This window comes from Stylophora pistillata, chromosome 1 (assembly GCF_964205215.1).
Source record: "Stylophora pistillata chromosome 1, jaStyPist1.2, whole genome shotgun sequence".
Classification (NCBI taxonomy): domain Eukaryota; kingdom Metazoa; phylum Cnidaria; class Anthozoa; order Scleractinia; family Pocilloporidae; genus Stylophora; species Stylophora pistillata.
This window is the reverse complement of record NC_142519.1, coordinates 32,401,236-32,424,702: the sequence shown is the minus strand read 5'-3', so window position 1 is coordinate 32,424,702 and position 23,467 is coordinate 32,401,236. Positions and strand designations below refer to the sequence as shown.

At 38.1% G+C, this 23,467-nt stretch overlaps 2 protein-coding genes across 4 annotated transcripts; both read left to right on the top strand.

Annotated features, from left to right (window-relative positions):
- Positions 1-225: 225 nt before the first annotated feature.
- On the top strand, positions 226-12,691 carry LOC111324372 (protein DD3-3). The gene is made up of 12 exons (XM_022927918.2): positions 226-366; positions 1,101-1,657; positions 2,889-2,966; positions 3,202-3,553; positions 4,192-4,404; positions 8,177-8,552; positions 9,223-9,282; positions 9,650-9,848; positions 10,154-10,238; positions 10,388-10,459; positions 10,796-10,957; positions 11,552-12,691. Exons 2-12 carry the CDS (start codon positions 1,487-1,489, stop codon positions 11,755-11,757), a joined length of 1,974 nt encoding a protein of 657 aa, XP_022783653.2. The 5' UTR covers positions 226-366; positions 1,101-1,486; the 3' UTR covers positions 11,758-12,691.
- Positions 10,818-22,818, top strand: LOC111324371 (protein DD3-3). Of its 3 annotated transcripts, none has more exons than XM_088751966.1 (10): positions 10,818-10,957; positions 16,010-16,165; positions 17,083-17,169; positions 17,282-17,609; positions 17,715-17,933; positions 18,070-18,493; positions 19,057-19,113; positions 20,896-21,179; positions 21,308-21,349; positions 22,388-22,818. In XM_088751966.1, exons 2-10 carry the CDS (start codon positions 16,013-16,015, stop codon positions 22,714-22,716), a joined length of 1,923 nt encoding a protein of 640 aa, XP_088608092.1. In that variant the 5' UTR covers positions 10,818-10,957; positions 16,010-16,012; the 3' UTR covers positions 22,717-22,818. The 3 variants fall into 3 exon arrangements, with proteins under 3 accessions (XP_088608092.1, XP_022783652.1, XP_088608079.1); XM_022927917.2 differs by lacking the exon at positions 10,818-10,957 and adding an exon at positions 15,062-15,218; XM_088751953.1 differs by lacking the exon at positions 10,818-10,957 and having other exon boundaries at positions 16,004-16,165.
- The last annotated feature ends 649 nt before the right edge of the window (positions 22,819-23,467 follow it).

Below are 23,467 nucleotides of genomic sequence, written 5' to 3'. Positions count from 1 at the left end.
CATGTCTATTGTTATTACATTATATTGGTTGTTTGAGATTTTTGTCTCGTAATCACATTGCTTTAACTCTCACGTGGTCCCGTAGTGACGTCAGCAATGGTGAGGGAGAATCAAAAATTAAACGAGCTTACCTGTAAGTGAAGTTTGATAGTGATTCTCCTGAGCCATAGCGTAGGAACGAAGGGATCACGTACCCACCCATTCAGGTGATGTCTGAGTCATTGGCTCCTTATCCCTACCCCTTTAGGGTCGGTGTTTTCTCGACAACCTTAAAAAATTGAAGGCAAGCTTGCTCGCGCAATCTCACGTGATCCCTTCGTTCCTACGCAATGGCTCAGGAGAATCACAATCAAACTTCACTTACAGGTAAGCTCGTTTAATTTTTGATTATTTTTCTTTTAGCGCAAAAAGGGGGGACGGGGGCCCTACCAGCCCCTCGCGGTCCCTGTATAAGGAGGACCCAAAATATATTTAAGCCCAAGAACATGAACTGTATTTAAACATCTCTTTGGAGTGCCGTTGAGAAATAAAACTTTAAACAATGACAACAAAACAGTCTGAATAGTCACACAAGCATACCAGCGGGCTAAAATACATTTCAGTCCGCCAAAGTCTCCATTCTAACGTGCTTAATAACCCTTGCCTGACAGCTTGGGTTAGTCGAGCTAACATTAGGGACTTAAAGCAAACCACGACGGCTACGGCAACGAGAACGTGGAAAAACAATAGATCTAATCGACAGAATAATAGCCCAACACGTGCGTTTTAAAACTTTGTACATTTCTTAGCCGTCCTTGGCAAAACAACAACTTGAAATCACCCAAATTTGCGTCGTCTGCGAACCGAAACCGCGGCGGCAAATTATTTTAATTTACATTTGGAACTCAACGCTACTTTTATGCGTTATGTTGAGTTTGAGGTCTGGCGCCCTATGAGACGGCAAACACATACAGCCATTTTCGAAATTCTAACTAAAAGTAGAAACTCATTTTTTAATCGACGTCTTCTGTGCCGTTGCCGTCCTGACTGCTTAAAAGTCCCTATTGGGCCCCAATAGAGGACCGCGAGCATAACATCGATTATTTTCTTTATTGTTTCAGATAATTTAGGTGGCGTGCTTCCCTTGAACTTGAACACTGATTGAACTTGATTTTATTCAAAATAATGCCTCAGACACGGACAATAATTATTTCCGCGAAATCGGCTCCATCTGCCACTTGGTCACTTAGCAACGAAACTGAAAACAGCTAAAGTCAACCTACCCACGTGACCCACATCGTCCATCCCGACGATAACGTCATTTTCCCTTTTGACAGCCGGAAGTAAAGGTTCACAACCAAATATGGTAATGATAACATGCTGGTAACTTCTTGTGCCTGGTGCAAAGTGAAACCCTGGGAGCAGCTTGTTACGAATCGGTTTATTGGTGCTTTTTTGGGTGAGAAGACGGTAAAGCTGTCCTACCAAAGTGTTGTAGCTCTAACTGATGGTCTCATCAACCTTAGGAAGGATGAATCTTTGCTGTATTTTGGTGTTTTTCTTTGTTATTCCTCACTGTTATACAGACGTCTACATGCACAATCCCCGTGGAAGCAATGATCGGTTAAACGAGAGATCGGCCCAGCGAAGAAATGCTAACAGACTCTTTGATTCTCAGGTAAAGAATTGCGTTAAAGCTATCGGCTGTTGCCTTTGGAAAGCTTCAGTAAGCGTACATCCAAAAAGCTACTTAATTAACTTGGATATGCGTTGATAATTTTTTAAGAACTAAAACTCTTTGCGAATTAAGTTGAGAGCTCGTATGGTAACTAAAAAGTTGACATGGGGAAAATGTTATATGAATCAAGTGATAATAAAGTCTCAACCTACCAGGGACTTTGAAGGCGTCACTTGAATTCTAAGGGAATCAATACTTTCATTCTCGAAAAGACTTGCAGAACCTCCTGGCAATGGTAGGCTGGAAGTGATCGGGATCTGATAAGTAACTCCCCTCTTTAGCACCAATTTATTTTCTTGTAACTAAGTGAAGTGAATTCGTTCCTTTTTAAACAAAGATACCCTTATCAACTCTTTTCTCTAAACTATTTGTTGTTGGATATTGTTTTGATGTTTTTAGGGTAACTTGCTAACTGCTTCTGGGTTTAAACAAGGAAGAAGCTCTAGTTTTTAAGAAGTATAATTTATGGTTTATTTTTGGCTATTCACCACAAGCACTTGACCAAGCTTCCTGAAATAAAAACTTATTATTTCAAACTACTCAACAATAATATGGAAATTCCTAAAGTTATACCTCTTTCTAAAACTTGACAGAAATTGTCTTGGTGTCGCAACAATGTACATATAGTCCTTTGAACTAAAAGGTCTGAGTGTTATTGAAAGTCACGATAACTTTAAGAGTCTGAGGCCATAGTGTTCAAATCAGAATCTAAGGAATATAGCCTCAGCCCAAAAACCAGTCAATTTTTTTTTTCTCAAATATGTTTTTTTTTTTAATTTTGGAGCTGTTGACATCTTGTTATTGGGCAAAAAAGAAATGGTCTAGAGAAGATTGGTTTTTGGGATCAATAACCGTCAGGACTTGTGAGAACCTGGTCTGTTGGATTGTGTTCTTAGGCAGGACTCTTATAGTGCCTTTCAGTTTTTACCCAGGGGTATCAAAGGGTACTAACAAACTTTTAGGAAATGCAAGGACCTGCAGCCAACTGCTGGAGTGCATTTCCAGCTGGAATTACTATTACAAGCAGTACTAGCCCAGGTTTTTCCAAGGTGCATAACCCAACACGTTTGGCTATCACTTATTCGCTAGATAGGGATTTATCTGTTGGATAGCATTATCTACCCTTTTTACAACTGGCTTCTGGTGGTAATGCACTGCTCTCTTTTCACAGAATAACAATCGAGGCGGGTATAATGTTGGAGACAAGACAGATAAAGCTGCTACAAGTGCTAAGGACCAATATAATATGGTAAATGACATGTGAATTTTGAAGTAGAACATTGTCACAGTTTTACATGCAAGCAAGAAAATATAAAGATTTTTGAACTTCTGCCAGAATTTCAGCAACCCATTTTCAATCAGCAACCCATTTTCAATCATAATTGATACAAGTTGTTTTGAAGATAAAGGGGAAAGTATTACTATCACACATTGAAATTCTTCCTACTTAGTATTGCTACTAAACTGTTTGTTTCTCTCCCCAGAAATTTTTACAGAGTGGACCCCAAAGCAAGGGGAAATCATTTCTCACATTTGAGTGGACAAATCAACATGGCTCTGGTGGAAATGACATAAACCCTCATAAGATGAACACTGATGTTGTGTTACAGTATATGTGTCAGCTGGTACCAGGACAAGACAAACCTGATGGTGATGTGGATACTATACGCAATGGTATAAATACAAACACACCTAAGTTTACTGCTACAAATAAGAAAGATGCAGAGAAACTGAGTGAGTATAAATCACGGAAAAAGGCAAATATGGATAAGACCAGAGGACTGCATGAGTCATGGGAGTGGTATGATAAATGCAGAAGAAGGGAACGCAATGGTGGTGAGTTTTTTACTTGATTTTATCTGATCAGAAAAAAAATTCTTATAATAATTTTTTTAAGGGGTAGGCAGATGTTGCAATGCAGAGTATCAAGTTTTATGATTGGTCTCTGTTTTTATCTCTACTTTATACTTTAATTTGATGACACTGAAGCACATGATTAGAGGCAAAACCTAGTGAATTAGTTGTAATTGGTGATAGTTTTCCATCAGTGATGGCTCCTACTTTCTTTGCTTGTTTAAGTTTGTGTTTTGGAAAATTGAGCGGTCTCAGATTGTTGTAAGTATTACTTAATTACATTTTACTTTTATCAATTACTATCTGATCTTCATTTACCTTAGTGGATTGAGGCACAGCTTAAAGATAAGTACAGTGGCCAAGATAAGCACATAAAATGCCCATAGTGCCTGAAAAAGAGCCAACAAAAGAGTATTCCATGACTTATCTCCTAATACCATCATGTATACTCCACTTATAGACCTGAGTCAAAAATTACAGTGCACCTGTGTTGCTTAGACATCTGGATTGCTTAGATTACCACTTTGTCCTTGACAAACTAAATTATATGTCATTCACTGATTCTCTGTTATTTGTTTCGATAAAAATTTTCATGAACTTTCCTTAAATCAATTTCTCAGGTTTGTTCACAGCAGACCAAAAGCTGGCGGGTAAAGAGAGCATCTACACCAGACAGAATCCCACAGGCACACGGCGAGGATATGAGTGCCCAGAGGAGAGAGATTACTATCCATACTGGCATCCTACAGAATGGAAAGACATTGCAGTTTTAACAAGTGATCCATCCTGGTGTGAATATTACAAAAAGCACAGCTTTAATGTTGAACCCAAAGGTAAATTTTACAATAGAAATTAGAATGTGACTTCTTCAATTTCACTTTTTGAGTGTTTTTCTTTTTTTTTTTTAATAATTCCATGTTAACATAAAGTGTGGTATGTCCCTTGCACCAATCAGATTGCTGCATTGGAGTATGTATCATGCACCAATCAGGTTGCTGCACTTATGTATGTTTGATGTACCAATCAGATAGCCCCATTAGGGTATGTGTCTCGCACCAATCAAATAACAGAAGTGGGGCACGTTAACACCAGTCAGGGTGTCAGGGTACTGTCCCTCATGTCAATCATGTCATGGAATTGGTGTGTCGCGAAGTGTTGCAGTGGAACAAACATTGATGCACACTAACAACGAAATCAACAAAGGAATGTGAGCTTGTATACCCAGTGCAATGGTTAATTTCCTTTGTGAGGACTGTGTTGCTATGACTTGCCAGGGTTAGAAAGGTCAGCTGGGAATTTTTCTACCATTAAAAAGTTAAAGTGTGTTTTGGTTCTTGCTTCTTCTGTTACCATGCGCACACAGTCAGCAAAGGGTCCTAGACAAAGTCTTCTGTTTAGTGTTTGTTTTGGATGGGCTAGTTATGTAGACTCTGGTAAATTTGCACAAAGTATTTGCATAAAGCATGTTTGATCGATAAACTTGTCTTTGCCTTTTGGTTTTGTTTTTTTTTGGCAACTGTCAAAAAGATCATCAAGTTGTATTTACTTTCTATGTGGACTGCCATTTCTATATCTGTTTCTTCACTTTACAAGTTGTCCATAATTACTTCTTTTTGAAACAGTATTTTTCCAGTAACCACTAGTTGCTGACTTTGTCACTACTGATTAGGCTTTCCCTGATAAAATGACATTTTCCAGTATACAGCCTAAATTTTACAACATAATCCTAACCCACTAAAGAAATTTTACATATTAAATAAATCCTATTGTTAATAAATTTTCCACACAACTCATATGTGCTAACAATGATATTTTCTGCCATTTAAATTTTCCTTGTGCTACCTTGGACTTTACTCCATCACTTGTCATTTCCTTGTACAACCTGCATTTGTGACCTCTCACGGGAAAACTTCCGTACGGTTAGCCGTTTTTAAACGGATAGCTGTTCACCAGCCGTTCATCTGCCGTTCGACTGGATTGGCATGCCGTTTGAACGGCTCAAGCTATCCGTTCTTGAATATTCACCATCCGTTCGAACCGTTCGAGCTATCCGTTTAAGAAACTTCATCATCCGTTCGAATGCCTCTAGCTATCGGTTCTTGAATATTCATAATCCATTCGAACGCCTCCAGCCATCCGTTCTTGAATATTCATCATCCGTTCGAACGGTTCGAGCTATCCGTTCAAGAAAATTCATCAGCCATTCACTTCGCACTTTGGCAACGATGGTAGAAACAATTTCGGTGTGATCGCAATCCATATCTTCTCTTGTTGAATTCTCCATTTTGTGATTGTGTGAAATGGCAGTAGTTGACACAAGTTGTTAGCAGTTACCAAGGCAACACATTTTTGATGGAGTGACAGGGAAGCTGGGATTATGGAAATTTAAACCCAAATTGAAGTTGAGAACTATGCATTTCGCGTGCAAGTTCCTTGGTTGTACCTTATCTTAATCGGTCAAATTCAATGATAAAAATATTAATTATAATCCATTTGAATGCACCGAAAGCGAAGTCGAGTTATTCAAATGATTGAGTTTCGACCCGTTTCAAGTTATCTTTTCACAGATTGTGTCAAATACCTCGCGTTACTTAACACCGCGTCACCCAACGCATGACGCTTTCATGAAATAATCCTTGGCTTTGGCTCAAGACAAGAGCTTGGGATGCCTGTGTCGGCATTCGATTTGACGAAACCATCTGTTCAAATAATTTCTACAGGCCATCACTTGTTTGACCGCTTAGCTGTTTATCCATTCGATCTCATCTGTGAGGCTCATCTCAGTGTTCGAAAAATTAGCCGTTCATCCCTTCAATAATTTTCATTAGCCGTTCATCTGTTCGACCTCATCCGTTCGAAAATTTAATTAGCCGTTCATCCGTTCGACCTCATCCGTTCGAAAATTTTAATTAGCCGTTCATCTGTTCGACCTTGTCCGTTCGAAAATTTTCACTAGCCGTTCATCCGTTTGACTTCATCAGTTCGAAAATTTTAATTAGCCGTTCATTTGTTCACAGTATCCGTTTCGAACGGCTTTCCAAGCCGTTCATCACCCGTTCACTTGCCGTTCCGTTCACTGTTCGAACAGCTACCATTAGGAACGTTTTCGCGTGAGAGGTCACATTTTGTCACATCTTCCACAGGCCAGGGGCAAAGTCCAGAAAGGCAACAGCCTGCCTGTTTTAATGCCCATGTGAAAGCCTTTGAAATATGATTATTTTCTCTTTATTCAATGTATTTTCATGTACCCGAGGAATGGAGGTATGAAATATCTTTGTGAAGGTCTCTTGGAGATAAAATAAAGTTTTGGTTTGCTTCCTGCATTAAAAATTAAAAGCTCATGCCAAAGCCCCATTTATGAAAGCCAGATATTTCAGGTCTTGGTTCACTTAAAAGAAATTTTGACAAGAAAACCTTCAAGCCTAGTTATTGTTTGTCCACTTCAAATTATGGAAGATCAAATGGAAGAAGCATCTTCGGTGGGATTAATGGCAGCTACACTCAAGGATTGTCATTTCAAGGATATAGAGTGCAGCAAATATCAATTCATATTTGCATCAGCAGAAGAGGTTTTGGCAAAGCCATGTCTTTCATTGATGAGAAAAAAACAGCCACACTGTTTTGTCAAAACATGCAGGTTCCACATCAAGCAAATTATAGCGGGTAAACCTTGGAGTACAGTTGTTTGTTTGCTTCAACGTATCATTTGTTTGCTTCAAAGTATCATTTGTGATGGAAGAAACATCATCAGATGGATTAATGGAAGCTACACTCAAGGATTATCATTTGGAAAATACAGAGTGCAGCAAATATCAGCTCATATTTGTGACTGTGGAAGAGCTTAGTAGAAGCCACTTCTTTTCTGTCTGAAAAAAAGAAACTGCTCACTGTTTCACTCATTGGCTCAACTTGTGTTTGTTTCTGTCAGAAGACAGTGCTTTCAGCTTTTAAAGTAACTAATTTTGATTGGCTACCTACTCATTTCCAGAAATGCAGTGAGGCGTAACTAATCAGGGGGTATGTTGCATTTTAACAGCCTTTTTGGGAAGGCTTCTTCTTGCCCTTCCCCTGCCCCCCTACCCCCACCGTCCATTCTGACTTCAAATCAAACATAGCTTTCAGATAAACAATCACGAGCTTATAACCTCAACTCACCCTAATAAGATGCCTGCACTGTGTTTTGGTAATTAAGACATTTTGCAAGCTTTTCACATTTGTCAAGATCAACTTTTTATTGAAATACTTCATGTATGTGTACACAGACTGCTATCCAAATATGGCCAATGAAACCAAATATGTAACTTACGTAACACACTGCCGGCTAATGTTACATTTCAAAAAAGAATGTCAGGTTGAAGTGACTTCAAACTAGTTTGATTAATTTCCTCTTTCAGTACATTGTCTATCAACTATAGTCTCTAGCAGAAAGAAAAATACAAACTAAACTGGTCTGAAATCATTTTGAACAGCAACATGTTTGCAGCGTGTTTTTGTCATTAAAATTTGAAGGATTTTCAAGGTTCGTTTCAATTGGTTTCCTCAGGGTTGAATCCATTGAATATATGATTGCTTTACTAACTGATTGATTGATTGATTGATTGTTAGGAGAGTGTGTTGAGTATTACCCGGCACTAAATGGTACTGTACGCAAACACTGGTCAAGATATAACAATGAAAAGGACTGCACTGAGAATAGAGGGAAATGGATGATGTTCACAAACTATCTGGAGAAAACTAATGATTCTGCACTGCAGTACAACAATCCTGATGAGTGTAAAAATGCAGGATTTGTTTGGGGTATCCCTCATGGTTTTGAAAAGCCTGAGTGTTTAGTCAAACTTGATCCACCTTACTGTGGTCAGGCTCCTTGGACAAGGGACAATCATCTTGGTAACACACCAGATGGGGTGGCACCAACCTTTACTTGGACAATTCCACACTTTAGGTCTGGTCATGCTCAATTATGTGTCTTTAGAATAAGGTGAGGGAGAGGATGAGTAACCCACTTAATATTAAGCAGGAATGTTATCACCCAGTGAATAGCAGCCCTGAAAAGGAATGTTATTGGTAGCAGTGACTGGCATTTTAACAGACATAGTGGAAGTGAAGGCAACTGTTATTACTCCTAAACTACCACATGCACTATACAAAACATTTGTTGACAACATTTACACAACAAACAAATAAAACAAAACAACCTAAACTTACTGACAGGTCAAAGCTGGCCATTCAGTGTGCAAGCACCAGACTTGTAACTTGAGACTGACAAAAAAATCTCCACTTGGTTCAGATGATGTCAACCTCCATCAGGGTTATCAAAATGTGATTCACCACTTCCACCTACCAATCAGAAATGCAGACCCCTATTCCATATTAAATCTGTGGTTTACTGACAATTTTATGTTTAGTTACACTCACCCCTGGTGCTTTTGACTTAGGGTATACCTTTTAAGTATGATGTTTTGTTTGTAATCTATTTAAGATATAGGATGTAATTTAATGAATTGTAACTTTTAAGATAGTTTTTATGGTTGTAAAGCTCATTTGATTGTATTCATGATTCATGTTAATGTGCACATTTGAAATATCAACTGTTATTGTCATTATTATTAATTACTAGCTTATAAGGATTTTTTTTTTATCTCTTTCAGATATAACATATCAACAAGTGACTATGATGGCTGGAACACTAATGCTACTTACAACAATAAGTAAGTACCTTTACTTGCAGCCACAGTGGAACCTGTCTAATGGGAATCCCGCATTTTAATAACCTCTTAGTCATGTTTTAACTGAATGGTAATGTATAAGGGGTTGTAGTCTTGAGTTGTAACTGTTGGGCTCTAATTCTATTCCATTTTGGTTTGTTTTGTTTTGTTTTGTTTTTGTTTTGTTGATGATGTTGTTGTTGTTGTTTATTTTTCATTATACTTTGCAACCAAGTGAAATGCTATCCTACTCTTTGCTGCAAAGTTAAAGCTACATAGTTTGCATGGTAAATTGAAGGTACAGGATTGAGGTTTGCAAGTTTTAAAATTTGTACAATGAAGTTTGTGATTTGTTGTGTGCTTTCACCAGGTTGATACAGCAGAATCCTGCAGTTGACATTGGTGCTACATCACCTCTAAAACTTGCTCTAAATACTGCACAATATGGAAGAACATTTCAGGACAGGTCCCACATCATTCAACTTAGTTCACGAATAACAGAAGGAGTGCCTCTAGACAAGAATATCTACAATTTGAACATTCGTGGAAAACGAGGAAATATTGTACAGGTATTATTAGCGAGAGTACTTTGTTATGGAAAATTAAAGACCATTACTCATTTGTAAAACCTCCTAGCTATTGACATACAGTGCAGCTCAAAGATAAGGGGACATCACTGTATCTGTAGCTGTATTTATATCAGTTTGAATTTTGAACAAAAATTTCGGTTAGTGTACCTGCAGTACAGCTAACGTTAAGCTCTACAGTGAATAACTGTTTTGTTGAGACTCATTATTTTGGTGCAAACATGACAACTGCTTTACTGTTAAGCAACTGATAATTGATTTAACAATTTTTTTGTTGTATCCATAAGGTTTACCCAGCTGTTGAGTATGACTTTGTCCCAAGCAAACTGAACATTCGAAAAGAAACTGATGTTGTGCATATACAATGGACAGGTAAGACAAACTTACTCTCAACATCCCACTTTAACACATGTCTGTGGGAGGGGTTACTGTACATGAATACTTATTTTGTAAAGGGGGCTTGTTAGTTCTTCTGTTATGGCTTCAGCATGGCTAAATTATGTTTTGGTTGTCATTTGTAGGTTCCAATTCACATAACAACAATAGCCCTGCTGGTGATGGCCAAGCTGGGGATGCTGGTGAAGGCAAGAGCGGTAAGTCTTTTGTTTTTATTTTGTTTTTTTTTACACTTTTCTTATACTGCATTCTGATATTGATAGAAAAATTGTAGGAAAACAGCTGCCTGACTGAAGGAGAAAGATAGTCATAGAAATCATGGACATTTAAGTACCCATTTGTGCAGCATAGTGAGTGCTAATGTATAAGTCGTGTCTTCTCCAAGAAAAAAACATCTGGAATAGAGATGGTACCAGCTGTCAACATAAAATGAACATCTGATACTATTTTGTTTTGTAAGGGTAGTCAGGAAACTGTAAGTTATGATTTTGAAACTGGGGTTATGAAATGTTATTTAATTTGTTATTCCACAGGCTCTGACAGAAATAACATTGTAGAAACTAGCAATTCTTTGGATAACTACCCCCTCCCATTTGAAAAGTCCAAAATGTTTCAGGGGGCAACAGCTGTTTGGTCCAGCCTTGAATTAAAAGATCCCAAACCAGAAGATATTGCTGTTAGCTTGGCAAGTGCAGGTACTGTATGGCATTGTGATCAGTTAATTGTCAGTGATGTACAATATTCCTGCGAACTTAAGGGGTAAATTTTCAGGAAATTTCACACTTTTGTCTGGCAAGTCATATGGCAGGTCAAGAAAAAAAAGGTAAACCTTAGTAACACAAAGCAATTGCCATAATGACTGCTTACATTATGCAAATACTTCCCTGCTTAATTGAGGAACAAATTCCAGGAGTTGGTTACATTGGTTAAAAAAAATTAATGATTTGTCTGATCCCCTGACCAGTAGTAATTTTAAAATGAGAAATTTACAACCAGGCAGGAAAGTCAAGACAGGTATCGCAGTGTAGGGTATAATTCCTCATGTCCTGACCTTAGTATGCATATTCTCATTGCTGCTCACTATACAATTCCTATATACCCACAGGAAGAATTTGTTTAACAACCGAGAGTGTCTTAAGTCAGTGATCATTTCTTTTGTCATAATGACCTTCATGTGTGATTCAGGGGTGATTTTGTTTAGGGAAATTAATTAGTCACTCCTAGGGGTGAAGGGCTAATTTTACCTTTAAGAGGTTGTAAGCTTAAAATTTCAAATTCTTATTTGAAAGGTTACTATACTTGTCTACGGAGTAAGACATGTGCTGAGTCTGTGGAGACCAAGAAGGCTAAAATGGATTCTCTTTTGAATAATGCTCCAGCATCATTTGGAGGCATTATGTTGAAGTTCAGTAACAAGGGATGTTTCTACTACATGTGCTCGCGTAATAACAACTTTTCAAACCGAAGTCAAAAAGGAGTGTTATGCATAAGTTGAATTCTATCACATTAACTTTGAAAGTTAAAGCAAGTGACTTATCAGTTTCACAAAGAGAATTGTTTCTCTTTCATGTGACCAAAAACTAATTGCAATTTGTATGATGGAGTACTTATTTACAATTTGTTGATCAGATAGCAGAAGCAGCAGTTAGAACTTTTGTTGAGTTACTGGCTAAAACTAAGGAACACAATGCTCTTTTTCAGCAAATTTCAGCCCATGATAACCCCCCCCCCCCTTCTGTCCCTTCCCGCCCATTTCCTAACCTTTAGAATGTTCCTTTAAAACCTTCAGGATTGGAATTTGCTAAATGTACCACAACATCTTTGAAATTGCAGTGTTCTTTTATCATTCAAGCTACGTTATTCTTTGGCTATTTGGCCAATGTTTTTTTAAGGATAGATTATCTTTTTTACTTATTGTGCTAAGTGGTCAAATTTTTTACCACGTTTCCTACTTCAAGATGTCTTTGATTTTTTTATCGTTTTTTACAACTCATTGTATGAAGTAATTGTAAATAATATTTGAAAGAATAAATTTTTATGGGATTTTGATACGAAAGTGCCGGTCACTTTTGGGCAAATGACTTGCTTACATGAGTCGTGTTATTTTCCAGTGGTATTTTGCATAAAACTAGACTGATAGTTATAGTATTAATAAGAGTAATAATTATAATTGTAATAATATAACAGTGATACTTTTGTATTGACTTGTAAGATTATTTGATCATGTGTCAAGTGATAGTTGTGTAAATGATTGCTAAGTTCACTTTTTTTAAGAGTTTGTTGGTGTGAAGTATTATTCTTTTGTTGTTGTTGTCTTCTTGTATTGAAGGAGAACAAACCTCTAGTACACAAACACAATTACACAAACACAATGTATTTGAAAAGTTTTTCAGAGTGAATTTCATATGTGAATAACTGTTCCCACGATATCTGAAGATCCTGAAGTCGATCGGACTTAGAGTGAAACCTTGAAACCTGCGCCTAGGGACCTGGGACCGGAGACTCTTTCCGGATAGACTTACTTCTGAAAGCCGTTGCTCTTTGTCTGAGTGTATCATCTAAATGACTTAGTTCAAGGAATTTTCGGGTAGTTAACCCTTAGACCCCAAAGAGCGACAAGTGCCTAATTTCTCGTTACGATATCATCCCCCAGAATCACACACAAAAGTCACGAGAATGAAGGAAATTATAAGCAACTGAAAAAGCTCTTGATTGTTTAAAACACTTTTTCTTGTCAGCGTAATAGGAAATGTATAGAAAATAGTATGGAGAATATGCATACTGGTGTTAGCGTGAAAAAAGGTCAAGGGTCTTTTCTGGTGAACGAGTACGTGCCTAGAGAAAAGCGAATTGGTGTTTAAGTAAGCTTAGGGTTTCCACGCGTAGAAAAAACGAAAAAACTCTTCAGTTTTGACTTCAATGTGGAATCAAATGAATGTTTTTTGAGATTGTAACCATGACGAGGTGGCTAAACTCGAGCCCCAAATTTAGGAATCTTAGGAAAAAAACGATTTTTGTTTAAATCATTGCTCCCTCTACTACCCTAGATCTACCTTGGATCTACCTTAGATCTACTTTAGATCTACCCCATGCCTAACCCTATATCTGCCCCCAGATCTACCCTGGATCTACCCTGGTAGAATACAGACTCGTTCCCAGGGATATTAGAGGGGGCGAGGAAGAGAAAGATCTTAAGGCAATAAGCTAGTTCATGAGCGATAAGGAATCATGATGGAAGCTGCTTGGGAAACTATAATGCAACATAATTCTAAATTTTGATAGTAGGGCGGGCTCTTCTTTCAGTGAGACCTTTGATTTGAATTTTGACAATAATGCAGATAAAGCCTAATTTGGCGGTGCTAAACAGGTTTATCGTAGAATGCAATGTAAGGGAGGCCCCCTCCGATAACGACTTCAATCCGGTAGAAAAGTCTAGAAATGGAATGGTTATTTATCGGAAATTATCATCTCATTTATTATGGCAAAATTTGGGATAAGCACGTCTCTCAAAGTTTCTGCTTTAGTTTTCTCCTGTCAGGAGAAATTTACCCTGTACTTCCTAATAACTATTTTCCTCCTCGTCAAACAAACCAGGAAAAACAGCTCAACGTATATCACCTGCCCCCCGCTTTACAATGCATAGACTGATATATATTATAATTTTCTCCTCGTCAAACAAATCAAGAAAACTGTACTGAACAAGACACTTCCCTTTTTACAATCCGTTTACTGATACCCCTGATTTCAATACTAAGTAAGACATTGATGGACAGACAGATCTTAAGATAACAGTTAAAAGGAAGCAGTTGAATATTAATGCGGCCTACATTGTCTTTTGAGCTGATAAATACTCGCTGTTTCTTTTACCGATTTCATACAAGGTGTTAATTCATCCCAAAGTTGTGTTAATTGTGATTTAGTAACAGATATTCAAGATGTCATGAATTCCGCTTGTAAAATCATCGACGCTTTGCTAAAAACCTTGTGAGACCTTCAGTGTTCGAGGTTCTTTCAAGTAAATTCTTTTCATAATTCAACCAAATACAAGGGGTTCATACGTGCGCGAAAGTTTGCACTCATTTTTCTTAAATTCATTAGATAAAGAAGTTATCATTCGCCTGTTTTTATGATAATTATACTGTTTAGAAACTTTCAACGAGGATACAGGTTCATAAGAAGAGCTGAGCTCTTACGTGATACACAGTTTCAACGGATTGTTGAGATTCCGACTGAAATAGATCTGTGCAAACAAAACAGACAGCTCTTATGTAAAGAACTTCCAGTATAAATAACTCCTAATAAAATTGAAAATATTCTTACAAAAGAAAATTGATATTATTCTGGAAAAGAAGTATGTTTCTCCAGCTGCTCAGTTTGTAGGTAACGAAGGCGCTGCATTAGACGCCGAATATTTTCTAATAATTCTTACACTTTTTCCGACGGTCTAATTTTTTTATTTTTTAGTTTTAGCAGTAGCCTTTCCACGGCCAATATTTCTTTTCACAATGAGGCTTAATTTTAGAATTGTTTGTTTCTGATGTGATAGTGAATGGTATTTTTTTTTCTCATTCATCTTACAATATTATCTAATACAACTTTACACGTTTATTGTACAAACAATGTTTGAAAGGTTGTCAGCAAAGAAACACACGTTACACAAATGTGTTATAGCTGTTTGTTGTTGTCCCAGAACGTTTTATTCAACTCTTCCATAGTGAAGCTTTGCACAGCTGTGGGATTCTCAGAATAGCATGAATAGAGGAATTTATTTTCTTTCTCATGCAAGCGCAAACATCATTAAGTCTTCAAAACGTGATACACTGCATGTGAAAAAGGTCAAGAGCATGATAAGAGATGTTATAAATTAGTTTTGAGGGCGTTGATCCCAATACCTTACGAAACTTTACACGGTGCGGGTATTAGTAGCGGGAACCAGTCTACACTTAACTTGGAGCCGTAAGTAAAACACTTGAATGCTCATTTCAGATACTGCTCCCAAGTTTATTTTTCCTCTTCAACGTCATTTTCAGTATTGAAAATTGGAAGATAAATACTAGAAAAGAATTACCACCTTCGTAGTCGATGGGAAGAGTCGTTTAAAATTGCTTAAATTTCCCTCTGGTTGATAGCTTATGATTTTATAATCGAGTAAAATTGAAAGAATTGATTTCGGCAAAGACCTAAAAATCATTCCAATCATCATAATCAGCATAAAATTTAAGCTAGCCTAGCTAGGGTTTTTAAAATAAATTAATCATTCAAATGCAGGGTTCTCCCTTCATACCTGCAGTGAACCGAGTAAGTCCCTAGAGACTTCATTATGATTTCTCACTGACTGAAAACCAAGAGACGAGAGATCACAAAGGTTCCCGCCTAGTTTCCTGTGACTTTGTTTCAGGTTCAGTTTGGAGGGGGGAAACGTAGTAACTAAACTTCAGTTTCATTGGCGGTATCGGCAAGGCAACATGGCTGAAACTCTTCTTTTAATTGGACTTCTATCATTTTCTTCCTTAATAAAGGGTGATCTAGAGTCGTTTGACTAAATATCATTCTTTTTTTTTGTTGACTGAAGTCGAAACTCAGCCAAACATTTCTTTTTATTCAACGCTTGTATCGCACGTTTCACGAAAATTGAATGAAATATCATGACAACGTCAAAATCTGTTTCTATGACAACAAGAACAGAGTTAAAATAACGCCAATTTTGACATTTTTCTCATTAAAAACTGATTTTGGCTTTCATGCAGGTCATGAAGACCATTTTTATTTGGGGCTGCTTCATGGCTGTTCTCATCGAGCCTTGCAAATCGGACATGTACATGCATGCTCCGCCGGGATCCAACAATCGCTTGAACGGTAACCAAGATAACGTCAGAAATGCAAACAGATTGTTTGATTCACAGGTAGAGTACCATTGTATACTGCATATTGTATATTGTTTCTATCGATCCTTCCCTTAAGACATTTCCATAAAATGTGTGGTTCCCTATTGCTATCCCTCTCTTGAGATGATGGACGATCGGTCGGTCTATCCGCCAATAAGGAAAATCCTGGCTGAATGCCCCCGATCGGTTGCTAATTGTTTTCCTAACCCGAGCGCCTTCCGGTATCATATTCAGGCTTGAAAATTTAATGTCACCAAACGACTTCTATTTCGAGTAAAGTCTTCATCATCTGATTTAAAACAGGATAAAATTGAGAAAGTAAAAAAAATACAGAAAGCGTATCTTACTCCTTTTTTTCTCTTTGCCTCTTTTCTAAAATTGAGTCGGTTGGTACATGGGAAACGCACATTGTTATGTTTATAGCTTATTTGAAATGAAAGGAAGTACGGGAGGGGAGGTTGGGAAGAAACAACCTCTAGCTGAGATCTCCACCACCCTGCCGGTACTTTTGACACCAAAGTGAAGGGAGAGCCAACAAAACAAGGCAAACAAAGTCTTATTGATATTTAGATAGAAAAATGACCAATGATGCTATTGCTACAGCTGCTGATACGAGAGAGCCGGAGAAACAGGACAAAGGCCAGTCCAGAAGAAGTATTTTCATAACATCGAGGATAGACTGTAACATTTTTCTGTAGTGTTTGTCAGAAATCCTCAGTTAAATGAGATTAAATTAGAGAAGCAGACAAGACTATGCCGCAACACCTTGGTGATCAAAGAGAGAAATCAGAATGGCTCAATGAGGTTTTACGGACGTTTTCACCTCGTGGCTATTTAAATTGAGGTCATCCCAGTCTAATCACAGTTGAACCGCACAATAATGAAGGACGAAAGTAATTCACCTCAATAAATGATTCTTTCGTCTTCTTTCTAAGAATAACGGTAAGGCTGGTTACAATGTCGGAGACAGTTTGGACAATAACCCCGGTGACAACATTCGAGAGTTCAGACAGCTGCCACAGGTAAAACTCGTTTATCAATTGTTAGCCGGTTGTCTCTTTGTTTGCTTCCTTGCTTTCTCTGTTTTCTTGTGCTTGATATTTTCTTTTAATGATCCAATATCATTTTTATCAGGAATATTACATGAGTGGATGTGATGCTAAGGCAAAAACCGAAGTCGATATCATGTGGACAAATCAGCATGGAACTGGACCAGACACTAATGACACGGTAGAAACTCAAGTTATTCTACAATACATGTGTCAGCCTTATCCCGAGGGCAAGATGGCAACCAACGACGTGAACAAAGAGTTTGAATATCATACAATTCGTAATGGGCAGACTCTTAGCACTCAATCATTTGCAAAAAACGCAAGAGAGAATGCTTACATAAGAAGAGACAGAGGTCTTCACGAACCAGCTAACTATTATCAGGCGTATTACCGAAGAGAGAGAAACAAAGGTAAGAGGTTTAAACAAACTGAAATACTTAACTGTCGAATTTTACAAAAATGAATCTCAGTGAATCACTCTCTTTACAGTTATGACACTATTACTCATGCTTCAGGTCTGTTCACCGCTGACCAACAACTTAAAGGTAATCTGCCGATTTATACGCGACAGAATGCCGCAGGGACAAGGAGGGGCTTGGAGGTTCCCGAGGAACGCGATTACTATCCTTACTGGGGCCCTACTCCTTGGAAGGACATTGCGATCATGGTCAGCGATAAAAAGACCGAGCAACTCATGAAAGAATACGTAAACAGCCCTCACTATGGACACAAATGTAAGCCAGCTGTGATCTGAAGGGTTTTATAAGTACAGTACAGCACGGTACAGCGTAGACTGCCTTTCATTGTTATTAAATGGTAAAGGAGCAAACACTTTAAAAATTATGATTTTCCCTAAATTTCATGTTTTAGACTTGTGTATAATGCCCACCAAGCTTTCCGGAAATGATGACTGTCCACCGGACAACGCGAACGTTAAAGGAGAAAAATGTGTTGCAAAGTACATCACCTCAGAGACATGCAAGGCGGCTGGAGGGACCTGGACAAAATTTATCACGAATTATGTTGAAAAAACTGCTGGTGTGTTGAGCACTTGTCATAATGTGGGCGAAATGAAACTGGCAAGAGGCATTCCTTACGAACCACACAAGATCTCTCAAGGAGCCGATCAGAAGGTGCAATTTGTTCTTGTTCACAAGCCTCCTGAAGTGATCTACGCCCCATCAACTGTCGTTAATCATAACGGAATGAACATGGAAGGAAAGTTTTCGTCCTACAAGTGGAAGGTTCCTTGCTTTCCAACAAACACCACCCAACGCTGCGTGATACGAATCAGGTGAGAAAACTAATCATCGATCCTTTAATTTTGGGCGTGCGATGAAAGAAAAGGCGATGCATATGGGGCTTTGAAAACAAGAAGTAGGAGTTTGAATATCACTAGGTTTCGTTTTTATAAATTTTCATCTCTTCACATGAGAAAGGAATAAAGGGTCGCAAATTAAAGAACGCAAGACCCCTTCATGTGACCCATTTTGTCCTTGTGATTTTTCAGTGCCAATCTTCTTGAATCATATTAAAACAGTAACGGCTGATCCCCAGATCTAGGAAGGTAGTAAGAGCTCCAAGGAAAATACAAATAACTGGATCCAAACCCTTTCCACCAAGTCCAGATAACATGTATAAAACCAAATACGCTTGTAAAAATTAATTGGTAACGCTGCCTGACAAGATATGTGGTTATGAAGCCTCCAAATGAACGAGTGACCATAATTATCATTTACTCCTGTCAAGAACATTATATCGACTAGTGCTCAAACATGTTTGTACCTAACTCTAAACGTAGTTCAGGTTTCAAAGCAATTCTAAAGCTTAAGTGACACCAATTTTTTTTCTTGGCAGGTACAATATAACCACAAGCGATGTGCCCCGGGAGTTTACTGCTAAGAACAATAACGAGTAAGTATTTCACTTCTGACCTCTAATGGTAACTAGGTTTTGATTTCTCTTTACAATATCACCTCTGAATCAAACGTACAGTCCACGAGAATAAAGGAAATGATCACCAACAAAAGAAGCTCTTGACTGATAAACAAATTCTTCTTGTCAGTGACTACGTTAGGAAATGTGTGGTGAACAGTTTATGGAGAATGTGCATACCGAGGTTGGGGTGAAAAGGGCTTATGACTACTTTACCAAGTCATTCCATTTTCCCCATAGTAGAATGATCACCTGAATTAAGGACAGAGATGAATGTGAAATTTTTAAATTTCCTTAATGTTTCAAAACCCGACCGTGTAATAACATTGTTATTACGCGTTCCCACCATGTTCCCATGTTCCCACCAATAACGTAGCTCCATTTTCTGTCTTTAAAAGTGCACAAAACCCACGATTCCTCTATTCGCTCCGACGAAGGGCTAACGCTCGAAACGTCAGCTTTTATAATCGTAACGGTGGCCAATTTACCATTTCAACTTTGTTGATATATATTCAAATTATTTCGTTACCCCCACCGACGCAGCCCCAAACAGTTTCTTTAGAAACTATCAGCCTTTATTCACGTGTAATAACATTGTTTACTCTCTATGATCAACAAAATAAGGCTCGAGGTTTTTTCCTGTTTACAACAATGAGACATTGCTACAGTAATCTTGAATATACGAGCGTTCAGTTTGTAGTTTGATCTGATGGTTTCACAGTAGTAGTAGTCAACTTTATTTAAAGAGGGTGTATACATAACAGCTTACGCTGACAAACCAGTAGCCCTCAAAACTAAGGATTAGTAAGTAATACATGCAAGTCTAGAATTGAAATTGGAACTAGCCTAACAAAGTAACTATTAAAAACAAATAGAAATAGAATATATAGAATAAAACATATATTATAATATAGCCTCAAAAGAATCAATGTCTCTGTAAGAATCATCAAGATAATTTCTCAAATCATTTCTGAAAGAGGAAGTGCTGCGTTTTTTCTTAAGCTCATTTGGCAAACTGTTCCATAACTTGACGCTACTAATTTGAAAAGACCTTCCAGCTTCAGTAATATTACGAAACTTAGGACAGATTAAATCATATTGGCCATGTTTGGTCTCTCTGCCGTGTAGTGAGTAATTCGTAGTTAAAGAACTCTCAATTTACATAGGGGTTTCCCCACGCAGCGCCTTATAAACTAATACGCACTTTCTTATCTTAACTTCATCATAGAATGGGATCCAATTTAGTTTTTTAAAATTTTCCACTGTTCTTGATCTGATACCTGCGCCAAATATTACTCGCGCTGCACGTTTCTGCAACCGAAACACTCTCTTGAGATCCTCATTAGAACAATATATAAGTCCAAACTAAACTACCATACATCATGACCGGCTTAATAAGGGCATTATAAAAAAGTTGTCTTTCGTCGATTGGTAAATAGGTACGCATCTTTTTCAGAAGACCATTTTTTTGCCTAAGCTTCTTACAAAGTTTATCTACATGCTCCTTAAAAGTTAGTTCTTGATCAATTGTAACCCCAAGCAGTTTCTGATGTACAACTTTCTCGATAGCTGTTCCATCGACATGAAATCCCGCAAGACGAGTGAAAAACAAACGAATGGAAAGGAAGTATGAAACACTGGGATTTGATTCAAACTAGAATAGACCTCGGCAAAATTACACTCTGACGGACAGATCTAAATGGACAGAAAGACCAACGCAGGAAAATAGCGTTCACAGATCGTTTATTCTTTTCTTCACAGGATTAAAAATAATCCGAAAACAAAAGCTACTGACAATAAGACCGAACTTCAAATCGCTTTGAACACTGCTCAGCTGGGCAGGACATTCCAGGATAGAAGTCATGTGATGATCCTTAAACCACGCAGCACACTGCCTGTGAAATTTCAGCACAGCAATATCTATTACATTAATGGAATGGGCAAGAGAGGAAACATTGTGCAGGCGTATCCAGCCATGGAATATCGCTTTTACCCTGAACGCCTCACTGTCACAACAGATGATGTGGTGTGTTTCGTCTGGTCCGGTGAGAACGAACAATCCATTTGATAAGAACTCTTTTTTCCTGTTCATTTATTCATTCTTTTTCCATTTTCGATTTCGTTGTTTCATTATGTGTCTAATTGTTTACCTATCGATTGCTTCTATCTTTAGGCTCAAACAACAATCAGAACAATGCAGGAGAAGGAACAGCACGTAAGAAACATATCGGTCATTTGAACTAATTAGGCACTGAATTACAATACAATACAAACTTTATTTACACTCCCTAAAGTGGGTTTTTCGGTGGCAATGATCTAAAAACTACAAAATTACAATACTAAAATGTACAATAGAAAAATTAAGGAAGCTAAAATGTTTATCAATGTTCGCCAAAGTTACAACTAAGAGCGATGGGAAAGGAAAGCAGCAAGTAATTTGGCTCTAAGTTTACGCTTAAAATCACAAGAAGAATTACAGAGTGTGAGGGTATTATCTAAACTGTTCCATAGACTGACTGTACGATAAAAGAAAGTCCTTTGTCCAGATTTAGTTCTATATAAGGGTATATGCAGAAGTTGGGAGCTTCTGGTCGTGCGACCACTTATCTCGCCACGTGTTAGAAACTTCGAGGAGAGATAAGTAGGGCCGGAACCGGTCGTACATTTAAAAGCAAGTACGGCGTCACGGAGATATAGCTGAGAATTAATAGGTAGTCAGTGCAGTTCTCTCAGAAGCGGAGTCACGTGGTCAAATTTTCTGAGACCACAGATAATCCGGGCTGCAAAATGCTGGACCGCTTGAGGAGGTTAGTGTCTGCTGCATTGGACCAGACGGAGGAAAAATAAAATAACTTACTAAATACTTAAGTGTTAATTATTATCAATAAGGTCGATCTGTCAAACACGTGCTTAACACGATTAATTTGAGCTAAACTTGAGAAGCAAGAGAAAACTGTTTTAACAATATGCTCGTGAAAAGTAAGGCTCGAGTCAAAAGTCACGCCTAGGTCTTTAACGACGTGCACCGGTATTAGTTCCTTTCCTAAGAGGGAGAGACGAATAACCGGGATATTATTTAAAATTTGTCGACTTCCATAAATAATAAGCTTAGTTTTATCAGAATTGACTTAAAATGCTCAAACTTGAATACTTTCGATGACTGATTGATGTAGCCACTGATGAGCAAACAACAGCCGACTGGGTATACTTAATCTGATGAGTATACCTTCAATTAAATCCTTTTTCATATCAGGTACTGATCGCACCAACGTGTGCTGGGTAAAGGAAGGATGCCAATCTCTTAAGCCAGCATCGTGTTCTAGCTTGCCTCTTGAAGTAGTTGACCATGTTGACAAATTCGATGCCGCAAAGTTAAATCTTCACCTGAACAAGGGCTGTTATACTGGTGACAAACCACTGCAGGCTCAACTGAACAACGCCCCAGCCTCCTGTAACCCACCGTGCTTCCGCATCACGAAGCCTGGGACATACTGTTACATGGGCACGCGCAATAACAACTTCTCCAACCGCCGTCACGTGGGACAGATTACTGTTACTGGGATACTCCGGCAAAATGATTGAACTGTGTTATTTACGCGCTAAATCCGCTCATTTCCTGATTGTGTTTAGGTAGTTTACACTGTAATACACTGGGATGTTGGAAGAATAAAACAAGGGAATAGATTTCTGCTTTTTGTACATTACAAATTCATACTGAGCTGACTAACCTACTGACTACGGCTATCTGTAAACTAACCGACCTAGTTAAATACAAAAACTTTGAAAGATAGGGTTACCCCAGTCAATCTCGAAGCGAACCACATGTTAGTGCAGTCAGGCAACCCAGGTTCGTATAAAGTGAAAATTATAGGATTCTTTGCGGTTTTCCAACCTGGGCTACAGATCAACCTGGGCTCGTGAAATGAGGCCCTTAGTTGCACAGCTTTAAACCGAGTGAATTGATGGATTCTGAGAATAATTTTGTTCAAAGGTCGCGGTAGGGGAATTGTTAGCAATTTTCAGGTTCCTTTGACACTTGTCAGTCCAACATTTGGTAGAATCAATTCATGCGGGAATTATTATACGTAAGAAAAACTTTCCTTGCACCGCACGCAAGCGGTGCTGTAATGTAAGAGTCGTCAAGTCTGTGACTGTATTCAAACATAAGAAACAACTGATGAGAGTGAGAGTGGGATGCAATACTTTTTACTTAGTTTTCGGTCTCGTTCTTCTCATGCTTGAATCAAGAAATTCAATTGCTAAATTCAACCATGAATCAGACTGCCCAAAATCAATGAGACCCGTTTTTGAAGTTTAATTTTATGAGCACCGT

What these genes read in the sequence shown, in the direction of transcription:
- LOC111324372 (XM_022927918.2), top strand. Translation starts at nt 1,487, where the DNA reads ATGGTCTCATCAACCTTAGGAAGGATGAATCTTTGCTGTATTTTGGTG. An exon ending in CTTTAATGTTGAACCCAAAG is followed by an intron (nt 4,405 to 8,176) that starts GTAAATTTTACA and finishes ATTGATTGTTAG; the next exon opens with GAGAGTGTGTTGAGTATTAC. An exon ending in TTATGTGTCTTTAGAATAAG is followed by an intron (nt 8,553 to 9,222) that starts GTGAGGGAGAGG and finishes TATCTCTTTCAG; the next exon opens with ATATAACATATCAACAAGTG.
- LOC111324371 (XM_088751953.1), top strand. Translation starts at nt 16,004, where the DNA reads ATGCAGGTCATGAAGACCATTTTTATTTGGGGCTGCTTCATGGCTGTT. An exon ending in CCGAAGAGAGAGAAACAAAG is followed by an intron (nt 17,610 to 17,714) that starts GTAAGAGGTTTA and finishes CTCATGCTTCAG; the next exon opens with GTCTGTTCACCGCTGACCAA. An exon ending in ACTGCTAAGAACAATAACGA is followed by an intron (nt 19,114 to 20,895) that starts GTAAGTATTTCA and finishes TTTTCTTCACAG; the next exon opens with GATTAAAAATAATCCGAAAA.